General features: G+C 43.8%; 3 protein-coding genes across 14 annotated transcripts in view; all 3 read left to right on the top strand.

Annotated features, from left to right (window-relative positions):
• Positions 1 to 13,860, top strand: part of LOC110835295 (larval cuticle protein A2B-like) — a 94,233-nt gene extending 80,373 nt beyond the window's left edge. Inside the window, exons 1-2 of one of the 2 annotated variants that reach the window (XM_022075375.2) lie at positions 11,787 to 11,912; positions 12,670 to 13,860. In XM_022075375.2, coding sequence (XP_021931067.1) covers positions 11,898 to 11,912; positions 12,670 to 13,095 — 441 coding nt within the window. In that variant the 5' untranslated portion in view covers positions 11,787 to 11,897 and the 3' untranslated portion in view covers positions 13,096 to 13,860. Of the gene's footprint in view, positions 1 to 11,786; positions 11,913 to 12,669 lie in introns of those variants that run through there. The other variant, XM_087356077.1, reaches the window with a different exon arrangement.
• LOC110835287 (neurobeachin-like protein 1) overlaps positions 1 to 15,272 on the top strand; it is a 174,461-nt gene that overhangs the window by 133,462 nt on the left and 25,727 nt on the right. The window lies entirely within an intron of this gene.
• On the top strand, positions 365 to 7,430 carry LOC110835298 (larval cuticle protein A2B). 2 transcript variants are annotated; one of them, XM_087356110.1, is made up of 2 exons: positions 365 to 2,260; positions 6,510 to 7,430. In XM_087356110.1, exons 1-2 carry the CDS (start codon positions 2,246 to 2,248, stop codon positions 6,852 to 6,854), a joined length of 360 nt encoding a protein of 119 aa, XP_087212236.1. In that variant the 5' UTR covers positions 365 to 2,245; the 3' UTR covers positions 6,855 to 7,430. The 2 variants fall into 2 exon arrangements, with proteins under 2 accessions (XP_087212236.1, XP_021931069.1); XM_022075377.2 differs by lacking the exon at positions 365 to 2,260 and adding an exon at positions 3,514 to 5,709.

Consider the following 15,272-nt stretch of genomic DNA (forward strand, 5'->3'; position numbering starts at 1 on the left):
TCTTCTGTGTGTGAATGAAGTAATTGTTGGGATGCCACGGAGAAACCGTGGAAGCCCCCGGAGGAAAACTCCGTGTTGCCTAGACCACGGCCTTGCCCAACACAAGTTATAAATTCGGGCACCGCCGGGAATCGAACCCGAGACCCCAGGATTACAAGGCCAGCGTTCTAACCGCTAGAACACCGTGGCTATTTCTGAATGATTTATTTATTTATTTTATTTAGTGTTCTGTCTGGCGACAGGTCCATATGAACAGGATCCTTCCATCCTTTTCTCGGACTGGGACCTGTTCATATACGTTCTTGGCAGATGATCCAGAAGTGGTTTGCCATTGCCTTATTCTGTGTGTGAATGGAGTAATCGTTGGGATGCCACGGAGAAACCGGGGAAGCCCCCGGAGGAAAACTCCGTGTTGCCTTGCAATGGAACCCGAGACCCCGAGGATTACAAGGCCAGCGTTCTAACCGCTCCTGCTCAGAAACGGTCGAACTTTAGGGGTTGGGGTCTTGAGCCGTTCTGTAGATCGAGCTCTTCTGCTTGTGTGCCGTCACGTAACTGCAGCTACTTCCTGCACCGCAAGGCTACCTATGTATGCCAAGGGCGGGGTCACTGCAATTAGATAACTGTTGCTGCTTTCCAGCGCTCGGTATAAAAATTTGTATCATGGAAAACCTGTGTTCTAATCCACACTCGTCAGCCACTTTGAATGTCACGAGCCCGGGAGCAGTGGGTCAGTTGTCATGACAAGATGTTCATGTTGAAGGTTCGCCATCGTGCTGTTTAAGGTTTCCGATTTAACTAAATGGAGCAGAATAATTTTGATAAGCTGGTAGTCACTCAGATAGTATAGAAATCCACCTCTTGTATTTAAACTGAAGGTTTTGTGTTTACAAGCGCCCATCAGCGGTCCCTATCCTCAGCCTAATGAATCAAATTGTCATCACCCCTAAAAGGGAAGTCCAATTTTATATATGAGTTGTGATGTGGGAATTTTGTATTGAAAACAGTTTGAATTTTTGACTCGGTAAATTTTGCCCCGTTATCAGTATTAATTTCACGTAAACTCTCGTAACAAATTGTGGTCTTTTCCCTCTACTTCTGTATTGACATATCCCAGAATTACCTTCGTGAAGTATTTGGATATCGGATGTTTTAGTCTCTAATAACGAAACTTTCGACTGTGATCTTCGGGTTTTGACCCCGTGTGGTCTTGTAGGTGGTTACTATCGTTTCGAAAGAAAATATCGCTTCTTTCTTTAGAGTGAAGCGGCACTTTTTACTATCGATACGTTCTTCCAAACGTTCGTAACCAGGTACAAGACCGCATGGCGTCTGAGCCCAGAGGAAAGCAATCTCCGTCATATTTAGGTAATGAAGACGCTTTTTTTTACCAGGAGCTGGACTTTGTCTCATTTTTATTCTCAGTTTGTTGTGGTGTAAAGTGAGCTTAATAAGAGCTTCGTGTTTTCCTTATTTAAAAATCAATAAAATTATCGGTATCCTGCGTTCTTTGACGCCAGTATTTTTAAGATAAACGTGCGCAAGCCTATCGGAAACTACGTTCGTAAATATCGTGTTTGGATTCAGAGATTCGTCACGTGGCAGTTGTTCCAGTTGCAAAGGGAACGTTGTTAGGATTATCAAAGTAAAGACAGTTTTGAACGACTGTGTATCAGCTATAGATGTTATGTCGCGTCGGAAGAGACTCGAGTATGGACGTGAATATCAGTCGTTCGTATCAAAACAAGACTCTGGGAAAGTTGCAGTATCTTCGCGTGCCAGTATTTTGTGTGGACCTTGGAGTCCGTCCTCGCGATGTTGTTGCTGGATTTAGATAATTGCTTGAAATGTTCAATTATATTTAATTCCATATAGACGAATTACGACAAGAAACTATCCTTTTCTAACACGTATCTAACTAAATCTTCGGTACGGAACATTACCACCAGCATCTCCATTGTGCCTGTACAGTGCGGAAATATACACCAGGTCCACAGACCTGGCATGGCAGAAGTTGCCGTGCCCTACGAGACAGACGGGCCGCAGGTTGTAGAACACAACCTTGCCTCAGTGTGAGGGCAGTTTCCTAATGGTGACGAAATCTTCCAGTAACCTTCCGATGATTTCCGGAGGTCACTAAGGGCGACGTTATGGAGGGGGTATATAAATAGTACAGGCAGCCTCTCGCCGGACAGAACGTAATTTTATCAGCTGTTGAGAGAACATCTGCCGAGCGACTGGAGTCATGGCTTCCTTCAAGGTGGGTGAGCTGTTCTTAATTGTTCAGTGGATTCGTAGGCACTGTTTACGTTGGTCCATCCATGGGTTGTGATTAAACTTGGGCTCCATAACCTAAATTAATTTCCCTGTGAAAGCCTACAGAATGTTTTGGGCCAATCAGGACCGTGCTTTCCTTGAAGGATTAAGTTTTATTTTGTCCCAGTAGATTGAGAGAAATATTAATGTTGTATAATGCGCACCTTTCTTGGTAACGAGGTGCCCTTTGTGAGAAATTTGAAGTGGCTCACCCCGGTACTTACGTGCGCGTGTCATTGCGTATCTTTGAAACTTCTTGTATTCGTTCAGTCTTTGTAGCCTCGCTGATACAACTTCCCCATAACAAAGTGATTCCCTTTGCTGGAGTCGCTTGTCTGCTGAGGAGGTTATGTAGCGTCCAATAAATTTGGCAGGTGATCATGAATTTTTAGTCGGTGAGAAATTGAAAGGAGGTGGTCGAGATGTCCCGATATATGCCTGTAGACCCTGAGTTAACACACAGAAAGCATCATTCCAAACCGCGTATTCTTCGAACATAAGTTCAGAGCATTCATTTCGAAGTGCGGTTCCCGTTTTATCTGAATTAAAACAACTTTGTGTAGCTTAGATTTTAAATTTTTTTGTATATTTGTCATTTACCTTTATACTCATGTTCTCTAGATTGTTACTCGGTTAGTTAACGATAATTGATAAAACACTGAACCAACTTTCGTTTCTGTATTACTGCTGGACGGACTCTGCATCAACTGTTGAAGTGACAGGATGCGCACTGATCCCTAATGACGTCACCTCCGCTGTGGCCCCCGTTATAACAAACGAGGCTGTGGAGATCAAATCAAGAGCGTTTATTCTTGGTGTCTCGTGTGCGGGCAGGAATTAGGTTGGGGGGGGGGGGGTGTAATGTTTCTATTTGAATTTATAGCGGTTGAACGTGCGCGTGTGACCCCTACGATGTTTATTCAGACGGACGGGCGATCACGTTGCAGGTCGCTGTTCTGTTCGCCACCGCCGTGGTCGCTGCTCAGGCCATCATCTGTCAATTTGACGACTCCAGGTTCGATCCCAGTTTACATCTCTTCGGGCAAAATGTACTGTCGGCTCTGGGAGCGGTGCTGGATCAAAGTAGCCATGGAGATGAGTACCAGCAGGGTCATCGGGGCACCCTCAGTCCCGGAACGCACCCGAACGTCAACTGCTGCTGATCTCACTTGGTTCTGTCGGATCTAAAACTGTTCTGAATTAATTATCGCACAGAGTTTCTGTAGTATGGATTCGGTTACCCGCACTGAAAGTTCGTCTGCACGTTGCCCGTTTAATATATTTGACTTCTGTTGCCGTGATATTTCAGCGCTCCAACTGTTTGTAACTGGAAGTGTGCAAGTTTTGCTTATCATTTGCGTGGTGCCTCAGTACCTGGATCGATTGGTTTCTTGCCAAATAATTTGTATTATTTATTTGTCGCTCTTTTATTTATTACATCGTAAATATACGTTTTAATGTTTTGTACATGTGTTAGTGTTCTCCCATGAACCCCTTCACTCCTGAACCATTGAATACAGGAGTAAAGAATTCCTATGGGCCCTGATTGGAAATCCACACTCATTGTCAATTCAGTTGGAAGCTCGTATGAATGATGATGATGTTGATAATAATAATAATAAGATTAATGTGGGATTTCAATTTCTCACAGTGACGAGTATGAAGGTGTCTGCCTTCTGGAATGTAGCACTGTATAGTTTGGTAGAACCGTGATTATGGACGTAGTACGTACTTTGAGTCGTCTTCCAGTGTGTACCAGACTACACGGCGCTACGTCCCAGAAGACGGTCGCCTTCAGCAGATTTATGGTGTTTGGGAACGAATTACTGAGTAGAATATCTGGATTTGGAGAGAAAATAGCCAGAGGATAGAGAATCCTACATATTAAGGAGCTTCATAACTTGTACTCTTCACCTAATAATGTTTGGATGGTTGAATAAAAGATGGTGTAGTGGGATGAACGTGTAGCACGTATTGAATGGACGAAAAGTGCATGATCTAAGTTTGGAACGAGGGTGTAGAGTAGATTCGTCTAGCTGAGGATATAGATGGATAGCGGATTGTTACTAACACCGTAATTAACCTGTGGGGAATATCTTGACTTACGAGATCTAACATTCCGAGGGAGACCTAACTCCGTGGGGCTCATCTGTTCCCACCGTAGTTCCTTGTTATCTGCAAACATGGCGACAGTCGTCTAAATAAATAGCTGCTGTGTCATAGAGACGGTATTTCCCACAGCAATGACCACATTCAGATCTGCCCGCAGATAACATTACGTTACATATACCGATTCATCATCACAACAGTAATGCGCAATCTGAGGGCGAAATGAGACTTAATTGGTCTGCATTGTGAAGTGGAGTACATTGTTATGTGCCCACCAGTAAATGTTCATGAGTGGGCGTCTGAGTTTTGTAATCTGTTGTGTTAAGCTAGAAATGAAAGGTGGGATTTTGTGGTGTGAGACTCCACGGTTAATTTAGTCTTCCAGTTTTGTATCATTTTATGGTGTGCTGTTATTTATAGCAGTTAAGAACTGATGTCTGGGTGAATACATTTAATTGATGTTAGTAACTATCTCTGTGCTACAATTCGAACTCGAACCTCCACCTCATAACTTCGCCATTCGATCCTCTCTCGATCCTTGCCAGTCCGATTCACATTCTCGCCGCATCTGGTCCAGTCTGGAGGAAATGCGATTAATATGGAACACCAGTTACACATTTTTCTCCATAATCAATTCTGTTGGTTATAAAAATTAAAAATGTCAGGTTTGAGGTTCTCGCGGCTTAAGGTTGTCTTTCTGCCTCCATCTTCATGGCTGAAGATGAACGTATGTGTGGGTAGGTGGGTGGATGGGTTGGTAGATTGATGTATAGACAGGTGTTGGATAGTAATGTTGTAAGTACCAGGTAAAGTACGTTATGATTTGAGCGGTGAAGTACCTAGATGGTAGTAGGCTGTCAGCTGGTCACTTGTCATGGTTGCACGGAACTCTTGAACTCAGCTTTGATTTGTGTTTTACCACACTACAGGTTGGTTGGTTACCTCCGTTTCTAATAATGACTTGGGGCTACAGACCTTCTGTCCTAAACCACGACGTTCGGATTGGCTCTGGGCATTTTGACATGTAACAGTTATCCTCAGCTCGCTCCCGGGAATAAGTCAGCCGTAGCATGAAGCTAACGTCATGTCTCGCCCTCTCCACAGACTCGGTGATGTCAAAAGTGACCGAGCTGTGTGTGAACTGTGCTGGTTAGCCAATGCTTCAGAAAAGGGGTCAGATGTGAGAGCAGGTCCTGGGAACATTTTGATTCATATAAAACTACGACCGACCGCAACTGTAGCAGATCTAGGTGTGCATCCGACAACAGCATGGCGCCCCTTACAGTAAGTTCAGCAGTGGGCTAAGCTAAATATATCAATATATATGTCTCGAAGTTGTGTAAATTTCGATGTATCGATTTGGATAACGTAGGCGGCACCCCGCATTGGTATTTGGGTGTTCATTCGTTTTGATCTGTGAAATGTAGGAGGTTGCGATGAATTTGTAGCTTGTCCCGGGATATAATACGTACCATGATATACGTGGGTAACCCTATGGGAAAATGGCAGCTTGGGAGACCAAGAAGGATATGGAAGGATGCATCGTAGGGATATATGCTGTATGTGGGGCGGATGAACGTTACGATTTAATAGGTATTTTTAAATTCTCTGTAACTAGTAGTTCGACGGTTTGATCAGGACGTATAATTCGACGCACGTCCGAAGGAGTAAGAAGTACTAGGACACTTGTGACGCTTATAGTAGCGCTCCTTCAACACTGTCGCTAATTGCGATATCTAAACCAGATGGTACCTTCACATTCCGTGCGATACGCAGTTTTATTGCCTAAAAATTATCCACAGTTCGCGAAAATTGCTGAAAATGTACCAAAATACCTAACATACCTGTTATGTAAACACTGTCTGGAGGTCTGTGACAGTGGTGTGTTATCACCAGTAAACTTGTTGGATATTATTCGCCGACCTAATTTAGTTGACAACGTCCCCAGGTAAAAGCTATTCATTTGCGCCCGGTCGGTGGGAATTAGTCCCTGTCGACTGGAGAAAATCGAGTAGCTCTACGAACCGATCCAAGGGCGTGTTGGTGAGGGATGCCGTCTGTCTCTGCTGTTACTCGTTCTGCAGGTCGTGACGCTGCTTTCCTTCCTGGTAGCCACCGCCCGCGGCGGATACCCGTCGTTGGCGTATCCCGTGACGCACTACGTACCCGAGTACCCCGACGCCTACCCGCAGTACAGCTTCGGCTACAGTGTGCAGGACGCTCTGACGGGTGATTCTAAGACGCAGCACGAGACACGAGAGGGCGGCGTCGTGAAGGGCAGCTACAGCTTGGTGGAACCTGACGGCACTATTCGCACCGTCGAGTACACCGCTGACCCCGTCCACGGATTCAACGCCGTCGTTCACCGGCAGCCCTCCTTGCGGAAGGTGGTCCCAGTGTATCACGGCTACCACGCACGCCACTACTGAGCCACAAGGAAATGTTCTAATCGCTAGACACTGAATATGGTCATGTCTTAGTTATTTAAGGACGCTGTGTCAACTGCAGAGATTATACACCTCCAAATTAGAAGGGAAAATGATTTAATGGTGAATAAGTAGGGATTTGGAAGGAAACAGTTGTGGATCTGATTAAAAGTCGTTTGCAGGAATTGGTAAAGATCGCCTAGCCAGCTGCTAAAGCATCTGGCTTACATTTTGGAAGTGCGTGATAACAATCTTGTCAAGGACTGAGGTCCATGGCTTGCCTCAGCCCCGGTCATTTCCAGTTCTTTGTACGCGATTTTTCTCTACAAGTTGATGCAGAGTTATTAAATATCTTATGAAAGTAATCACAATTTCAAGGAGAACGGGTAACCTTGCTAAGAGTATAAGCGTGTACCTCTCAAATTAAAGCCGAGTCGTTCCTGCTACATTAACCTGCTTTATAGGCAGATAATTGTAATAAAAGCACGAAGTCAAATCCAACGTCGCCTAACAGTGTTTAAATTATTTATTTATTTTTGTAAAACTTATTTTTATGTTAAAATATAGCGTTGTGGAATAGCGGTGTTATTCTTATCAACTTTGAAATACTTCCTTGTCATTACAATTGCGGATAGATGCATGGGTTATTGGCCTCTCAGTGCGCCAAAGCCTTTGTGTGATGTAATCTGTTGCTGTCTTTCCCATCGTGCTCTCGCTAGATTGCCAGAATCTCTTCGAGTCTGTGTAGATGTGTTCATCAAAACCGCCACATACCAAATGATGTTTATGACATGAACTTTTTAAAAACCTCGATCAAGGTAATTAAAACTCCTATTTTTACCATAGGCCAAATATACGTGTATTTTAACTTATCCGAAGAAGACGCTGTGAAGGCGGTGGTACACCCGGGCGGCGTAGTATTAATACCACCTAAATGAGACTTCTGAGGGACGAACGTTTGCTCGCTCGCACGTGGATCGCTTGGGCACGTGTGCAACATTCGCTCGTGAATTATAACAAACACTGTGTTGGACACTCTTCATTGTTACACGACGTTTCGGGAGTTTGCTCTACTCCCGCCTTCAGAAGACTGGTTGTACTTTTACTGACGGGTTTTTATCATTGTTTACTTTCATAGTGGTGGAAAATCTGGCTACGTCTTATTTCAAATATACCTAAGACATTCGACAGTATCCAATATAGCTTTCTTATAATGATCAACCACTGTCACAAACCTTTAGAGAATCATCTCCTGAACCGTTTCTGTGTGATAATGCAGGTCGTTAGTCAACTCCAAGGCTCGGGGCCCTGTTTCCGTACATTTATTGCGGGCTTTATGGTGTAAAACGTGGTACTGAGTCAGGGTTTTCTCGGACTACTCCTGTTTCACTTGCCAGTAACCATTCTACCAATGCTCCATTAGGAACCGCCCCCTGAGATAAGCGAAGGATGGACCAGTTAGCACATTCTCGCAGCCCCGACACTTGCTGGAGTCTGACAGGTCCGGAATTAAATTGTCCACTAAGTTTATCCAAGATCTCGCGTACTACGTTGGACAGAACTTCCCACGTGCATTATTTTGTCCGTCTGTCAGTGAATTGTTTTGATGTGGGGCAGACACGTCGGCCATTTGCTACTTCGCTACTCTTGATGTAACGTTGAACGTCATTTGTCTTCCTTATAAAACATTTTTATAAGGAGAGGGACGCCCCTAGTGGCTGCTCGGTGAGGCTTGCGTCACGCTCTGGAGAGAGTGCACGTGTTATTTCGGCTATTGTCCGCCTGGACGCCACCGGCATAACAATTGACTCTCCTTTATCCAATATGGCTACAGCAGAAAGCGTAGCACAGAGGACAGACAACTGCCGGGTATTATCGTTCGTTTCACCATGTGAACAATTGCGCATCACCTCATGGCTTACTGGGAATTGCGTTCGAAAGTGAGACCGGTGATTGAATGTAAATCAGTGTCTAGCGTCGTAATGGTTGGTCGGTAATGTATGAATCTGTTTAGAGTTTGTCTTTCCAGTTCTGGCATATACGTGGTTCTAGTGCTAAATACTTGTAAATGTCTCCTATTCATTTCGGGGTTAGGACAAATCTGTCTTTCATGCACGCACCAATGTATAACTTTAAAAGATTCGAGCCAGGTGCCTTACTCCAGCCAGTCAAAAGCGCTGCTGACTTGATCATGAAACGGTCTCATTTCTTCGGTTTTCAGCAAGAACAGCACTTGCACTTCTATGACGAACTTAAGGTTTACATGCGTCATGTTTGTGTTTTTGATTAAAATATATAATAAAATTCAGGTCAATACACAAAACTTTATTTGGATGTTAAAATTTAAAATTTAAATGTTAAAATTTAAAAAATTTTAAAATTGCGCCATTCATCACTATAAGGATGTTACAATAGAGCGCTTCTCTATTGTAAAATCCTTATAGTGATGAATGGCGCAATTTTAAAATTTTAAATTTTAACATTTAAATTTTAAATTTTAACATCCAAATAAAGTTTTGTGTATTGACCTGAATTTTATTATATATTTTATGACGAATTTATTTTGCGAAACGTTTAAAAGTATAAACCATTTCTGTGCTCTGGTTCGAGCATCGGCCGGAGAACCTCAATGTCAGTAGGGTTTGTAATTCCCCGCAGTCTCGCCAGGAAGCGCTGTTATACACTTCGTTTCCTTCCGTGCCATTTTCTAGCACGCCGTTCTGTGTATGCAGCTGACACAGTACGCTGTACTTTATTAAGAAATAAATGTTCAGAACGCAACTTTGTATCCTGCAACAGCACGTTCAATATAGGGTTTGAAAGTTTCGTTAATAATCTTGTAAAATGTAAGGACATTTCCCAGTTTGAGCCCCAAGCTCATGGCCCCTCTCAGGTGGAGCTAATTGTCCATTCCGAGCACAGACCGATGTACACACATCGAGAAAGTGGTTGGCGGGCCCTCCACGTGGCCCGCGTGATGAGAAACTGCCATGCGACACGCGGTACTGCCTAATCGCACCCAACTATTGGCACCGCTTGACAACTGAACAGGGGTGGCGACAGAGCAATGTCCGACCCAATTTTATCTTTGTTGCCACGTAGAATGCCACTTACTTGGTATTTATTCTTATTATTCAGTGTTCTGTCTTACGACAGGTCCGTTGTTCTGCCCAAAAAGAGTTCGCCAGTTTTCCCTATTCTCAGCTTCTCGTTTTAATTCCTGAAACTTCAACTTCTTTCCTTGTTTGAGATCGTCAGTTAGCTGCATCAGTCTTCTTCCCAGTCCTCGCTTTCCTTCAACCTGGCCTTCGATGACATCACTCAGTAATCCATTCCTTCTCATAATATGTCCCAGCCAGTTAGCTTTCCTTCGTGTAATCGCCTGCAGAATGTTTCTTTGCTCGTTGACTCTCCTCAATACTTCTTCGTTGATCACTCGATCCGTCCACCTGATCTTCTCTATTCTTCTCCAACACCACATTTCAAAACTCTCCAGGTCACTTACTTGTAGAGTTTATAAATCTACTTATATGTATACTCGTCTGTCCTGTGCGGTTGAATGATATTAAAATGGGAAAGCCTCGAGAAAAACCTCAGTTCAAATTGTTATAGTATGTCCTCTCAGCAAACCACAGCGCCATGGTGTTGAGATTAGGCAGTGTGGGGACTGCGAACTCTTTTTACCTTGTCCAGAGAACATACCAAGTTGGAGAGCAGAGGACGGAAAAGGCCATCACAGAAATATATTAATAAAGTGTGCCACTGCGCTGTGACCTTGCTCCTGGTACCGTACACGGCCAACTCTTTTGCTGCTACTCCTGTCGTCACGGAAGGAAATGTTTCAGGGAGTGGGAACAGACCATTTTTGTGCTGGTATCACATTAATTGGATCTTATAAATACTGGAGTTGAAGAATTGGCCTGAATTGGTTGAATGTAGGTTTCGTTTGTTGCTTAATGACCGGAGGTAAATCATGTCTCACGGCAAACACGAAATATATACAAAATGTTGCGGTTGATCTCATGTTTGTCGGCGTACATGACCGATGTCCTTGTTCGTCGTGAGGCTGTGAACCGGTCTGAATTAAATATGGCTGTCTTCTGCGATGTTGTGTCGTGTAGTCTGATAGAAATTACATGAACTGATAGTGGAGGAAATACGTACCTCTGAAACGTAGGTCAGTTCTTCCCAGACTGCACGGCACAACATTGCAGAAGACTGCCATTTTCATACTTGTCTCCGTCAAAACCTGAAATGTCTCCGGTCTAAATCGGTTCGCTAATCATCAGCATAGATTTCATCTTATTTAGCTACCCTCCGGTCTGTTTTGATTAGGATTTAATTCTGGGTTCGTTATCTAGGCAAAGCGTATTGGCTATGCAGCCAGCATTACAGGTAAATTTCTTGTCGGGAACAACTCATCGCAGGATTTAATCAACGTGTTATCATTTTCGTGGGTTCTGTACTATCTGCAGCTGGTGCTGGCTGCTCCTTCCAACTTCCTGTCGCCTACAGTACGCAGCCCTGCGATCTTCTGAGGTGGGATAAACACTAACACCAGAATAGGTTATACAAATCCTGTGTGAAGTCGCATTGAACGACAATATATCTGAGAAAACTTGTCTTTTGATCTCATGGCTGTGAATGTAGAACAAGGATGTGCTGAAAACGTTATAATAATATAAGAAAAATATTGGGACGCGTAGTTCATCTCGTCTGAATAATATTTAAAAATTTGGTTTTCTCCTCCCACAAAACCCATCGTATCTCCGTTATGAAAAATGTTGATGTTGTTAATATTTGGGGAAAGAGTCTCTGTTTGTCCTGGAAAATCTGTACACTCTGTGCATGAGGTTTCTGAGCTGGTGCGCATAGTTACCGGTGAGTGACACAAGAGACAGCTGTGCGACGCATGCATAAGTCTGTTTCATCACGCAGGACTTTTCAGGTCGCCCGAGAGATCGTGTGTCCTGCCGCGGTATAAAAGCTCCGTCCGGGCTTCACTTTCATTGCACTTTCTTCGGGCTCATCACTCAACTCTTCGTCATGGATCTTCTGCGAGTAAGTACGGTGCAGTGCCTCGTGTGTTGACAGCGACCTCCTTCCTGTGTCTGTTATGTACACCGAATTCCATCACTGGCAGATAAATAGTGCGGAAATATTAGCTTTTTGACAACACTGATGAACGTACGTGACTCAGAATAAAGTTTGCTCGTCAACTTATCATATTAATTTGTTAACAAAAGTTGTGGATTAAGCTTAAGATGAATTGTTTCGGTGATTATCCGTATGGCACACGTCTTGTTCCAAATTTCGATATCTGTCAACATCCGAGGTGTTTTATGCGGGCTAATACATGGACGTCCTGCGCAAATTTGTGCGAACGCGCCCAAAACTACTTCTAGTGTCTCAACGCCACAAGAAATCTACGGAATGTTTCATTTCATGTTTGGGTGAAATTACATTACTTAAGTCATGAACGTGAATCGTTTTGGACTATCTTAGTTTTTGAAGTGTGTTCGGTGCGTCTGAGTTGTTTTGTGTCACTAGGCTGCAATTACTTCAAAAATCTCTTCCGTTATTTGTAGTTTTGACAGTGGCAAACAGTATTCTAGCCGTTCTTCTATCCAAGTCATTGCATGTATCCGAAAATATTTTAAAAATTGGACATTCAGAATATAATTTGCTGCCGTAGAAAGCTAAATAGATTTAATGTATGGTTCTGGGATACAAAAAAAATGCTAATTTGAAACGTTATCGCTGTTTTTAACGAGAGGGAGTGTCTGTTCTTGATCCTTCTTGTGGCTTTGCCTTCAAGGTGGTTGTTCTCGGGATGACGCTGGTTTCAGCGAGGGCTGGTGTCGTGCCAGCAGCTCCTCTAGCCGCCTTCCCTGCCCCCGCAGCTTACGCTGCTTTCCCCGCCCCCTTTACCGCCCCCGTCGCCGCGCCAGTGGCCGTCACCAAGTTGGACTACGCCGATGCCTACCCCCAGTACCAGTTCGCGTACACAGTGCAGGACGCCCTGACCGGAGACTCGAAGGCGCAGGAGGAGACCCGAGACGGCGGCGTCGTGAAGGGCAGCTACAGTCTTATCGAGCCAGACGGCGTCCGTCGGACGGTCAACTACTACGCAGACCCGGTGAACGGCTTCAATGCCGTCGTGCAGCGGGACGTGCCGGTCGTCAAAGCGTTTCCCGCCGCCCCACTGTTGAAGGCTGCCCCTATATCTGCTTATGCCGTGTAGATCCTGCCCCGGTGTGTCCTGGTCTGTCCGGAGGCAAAGTATCGCTCGCTGCGAAGGTCAGCGCCGTATGTTCAACTGATGGCAGTCTGTTTCTTTAACGCCCTGGAGCATCTAATTTAAGTATTTTGTGTCAACATGGCGGAATTGTGTTATTTTTCATCATACAAGCCTGCATGCTGATGGTCGTTACCAAATGTGTACTCTTTTCATTCTCTGCGTCTGCATTTTTAAAACAAGGGATGGTTGGTTTATGTGCCGACTGACTTCCCGCGTACACGCTTAGCCGTCGCCGAAATACCTCTGACTCCTGATAATTATAAACTTTATATTGGCCTGTGTTTATCAGATTAATCTTATTTAATTAAAAACAATCCGGGTTTTAAAGAACTATACTTCAGACTTCTCCCGTAAGTACAGGGTACTCGCGTTGAGCAAAGAACAGTTTTTTGGTCCTTGCGTTTTTCGTTATCTCTCGTTTGCTCAGTTGTGGAGATCACTTTGCGGGATCTAAGGCAAAGTTATAATATATCTCACGGTTTGGACTGTGGCAATGGAAACGCACGCAGCCCTGGCGTGTACACGGCCACCAGAGTCGGCAGAATTACATTGCAGCGCTGTACTTGTCGCCAAAAGGAACCAGGATCACCACAAGCGACTCCCACGCCCAAGCCAACTGGCTACTGTTTGCTGAAGGCTCTCTCGTTTTGTTGATTTTTATACGTTATCTCTGTCTTCTGTGTTTAAATAAAACAGTAATCACTGTCACAGCTTGAATTGTTAATGGTTCCCGTCTTCCATCACTCACTGGCTGTCTCCTCTAACAGTTCACGTACTTTTCCTCAGTTCCTCTAGGCGATTAGCCCCTTCCTTTCTGGTCCCTCTTTTGCAGTTGGTGCATCATCGTTCCGTACTCTAAAAAAATATAGATAAGCCCAATGTCACTGTCATCCCAAGCTGAGAATAAAATATTACCTTTAAGTTAGAAGCTTTAATCAGAGTCGTCGCGTGCTATGTACTTCATAGACCAAGCGCAGAAACCAGGAGTGGGAGGGTCCTAACATGCTAAATGAACAGCCAAATGTAAATATATTAGCACAGAATTCGCTGCAAGGCTCATTATCCCAAGGAAATAGAGAGAAAGCAGGAAACCTACGTGGATATTTGATCGGAAGGGCAGGCTCCAGTAAACTGCACAAAATGCTGTTAAAGCTAGATACAACGGCCACTCCTTCCTTGCCTACTGAACAACAGAGAACACAAATCCGACTTTTTAAGGTTAGATAGAAACGTGGCAGGCACTCCTACCAGCTTTCACTCCATCAGCCTCCAATAATGGTATCGAAATGTAACATTTATGCAGAAACAGAATATCACGTGGTCACCACACAGAATCGAGTAATAAATATAAAAAATTACAAATATTTTCTTACTGGATAAAGAGAATTGGCTTTACGAACATGCACGCAATTCTCAAAAGAAGCAACTGACGTCTGTCTTATACATATAAAGGCCAGTTAGTTTGTGTTTGCGCTCATAGAGATTCTTAAATGGGCGCGGACCTCGGGGAAAACTTAACGAAGCACGATATTTTATGTAATCACATATTTTGGGTGATTTTTTTATTACAAAAGGCTGTTTTACAGAGTACTGTGCTGCTATTAAGACGGATACGGTGGCAGGGATGGGTGAGAAAGGGTGTTGAGGCTTGGGTGCGGAAGGAATAGAAAATAAAATAACTCCAGAGAAGATGTGTCCCAAATCTCAAGTGTCTGTCACAACCGTCGACGTTAGGCCCAATATTTTTTTAATTAGAGACATGATTACTGATCAGGAAATAACATGAAATAAAGAACAGAAAGATTTGTGTGATGGAAAATTTTGTACCTAACCTCAACCTGGAACAATGTACCAGAGTGCATATAAATCAAACAGAAGGAATAAATCAAATGTGGCATATTTGATAATTTCCTTGTCTGGTACAGTATCGGTGGCCCACCTTTATTATAATATTAGTGGTACTATAATAAAGGCGATGTGATTATGCAACAGTTTGCCAGTCGAGTTGGAAAGTAGGGGGCCAGCCTACAAAGCAGTTGATATAACACAGCAACTTGGCCGCGTTTAACACCGAAGGCTATCGTAACGTATGTTTATATAAATTCACACTGTTATTATTC

Source organism: Zootermopsis nevadensis, unplaced genomic scaffold (genome assembly GCF_977971745.1).
Source record: "Zootermopsis nevadensis isolate Lab colony 2312 unplaced genomic scaffold, Znev_1.0 Znev_ptg000002l, whole genome shotgun sequence".
Classification (NCBI taxonomy): domain Eukaryota; kingdom Metazoa; phylum Arthropoda; class Insecta; order Blattodea; family Termopsidae; genus Zootermopsis; species Zootermopsis nevadensis.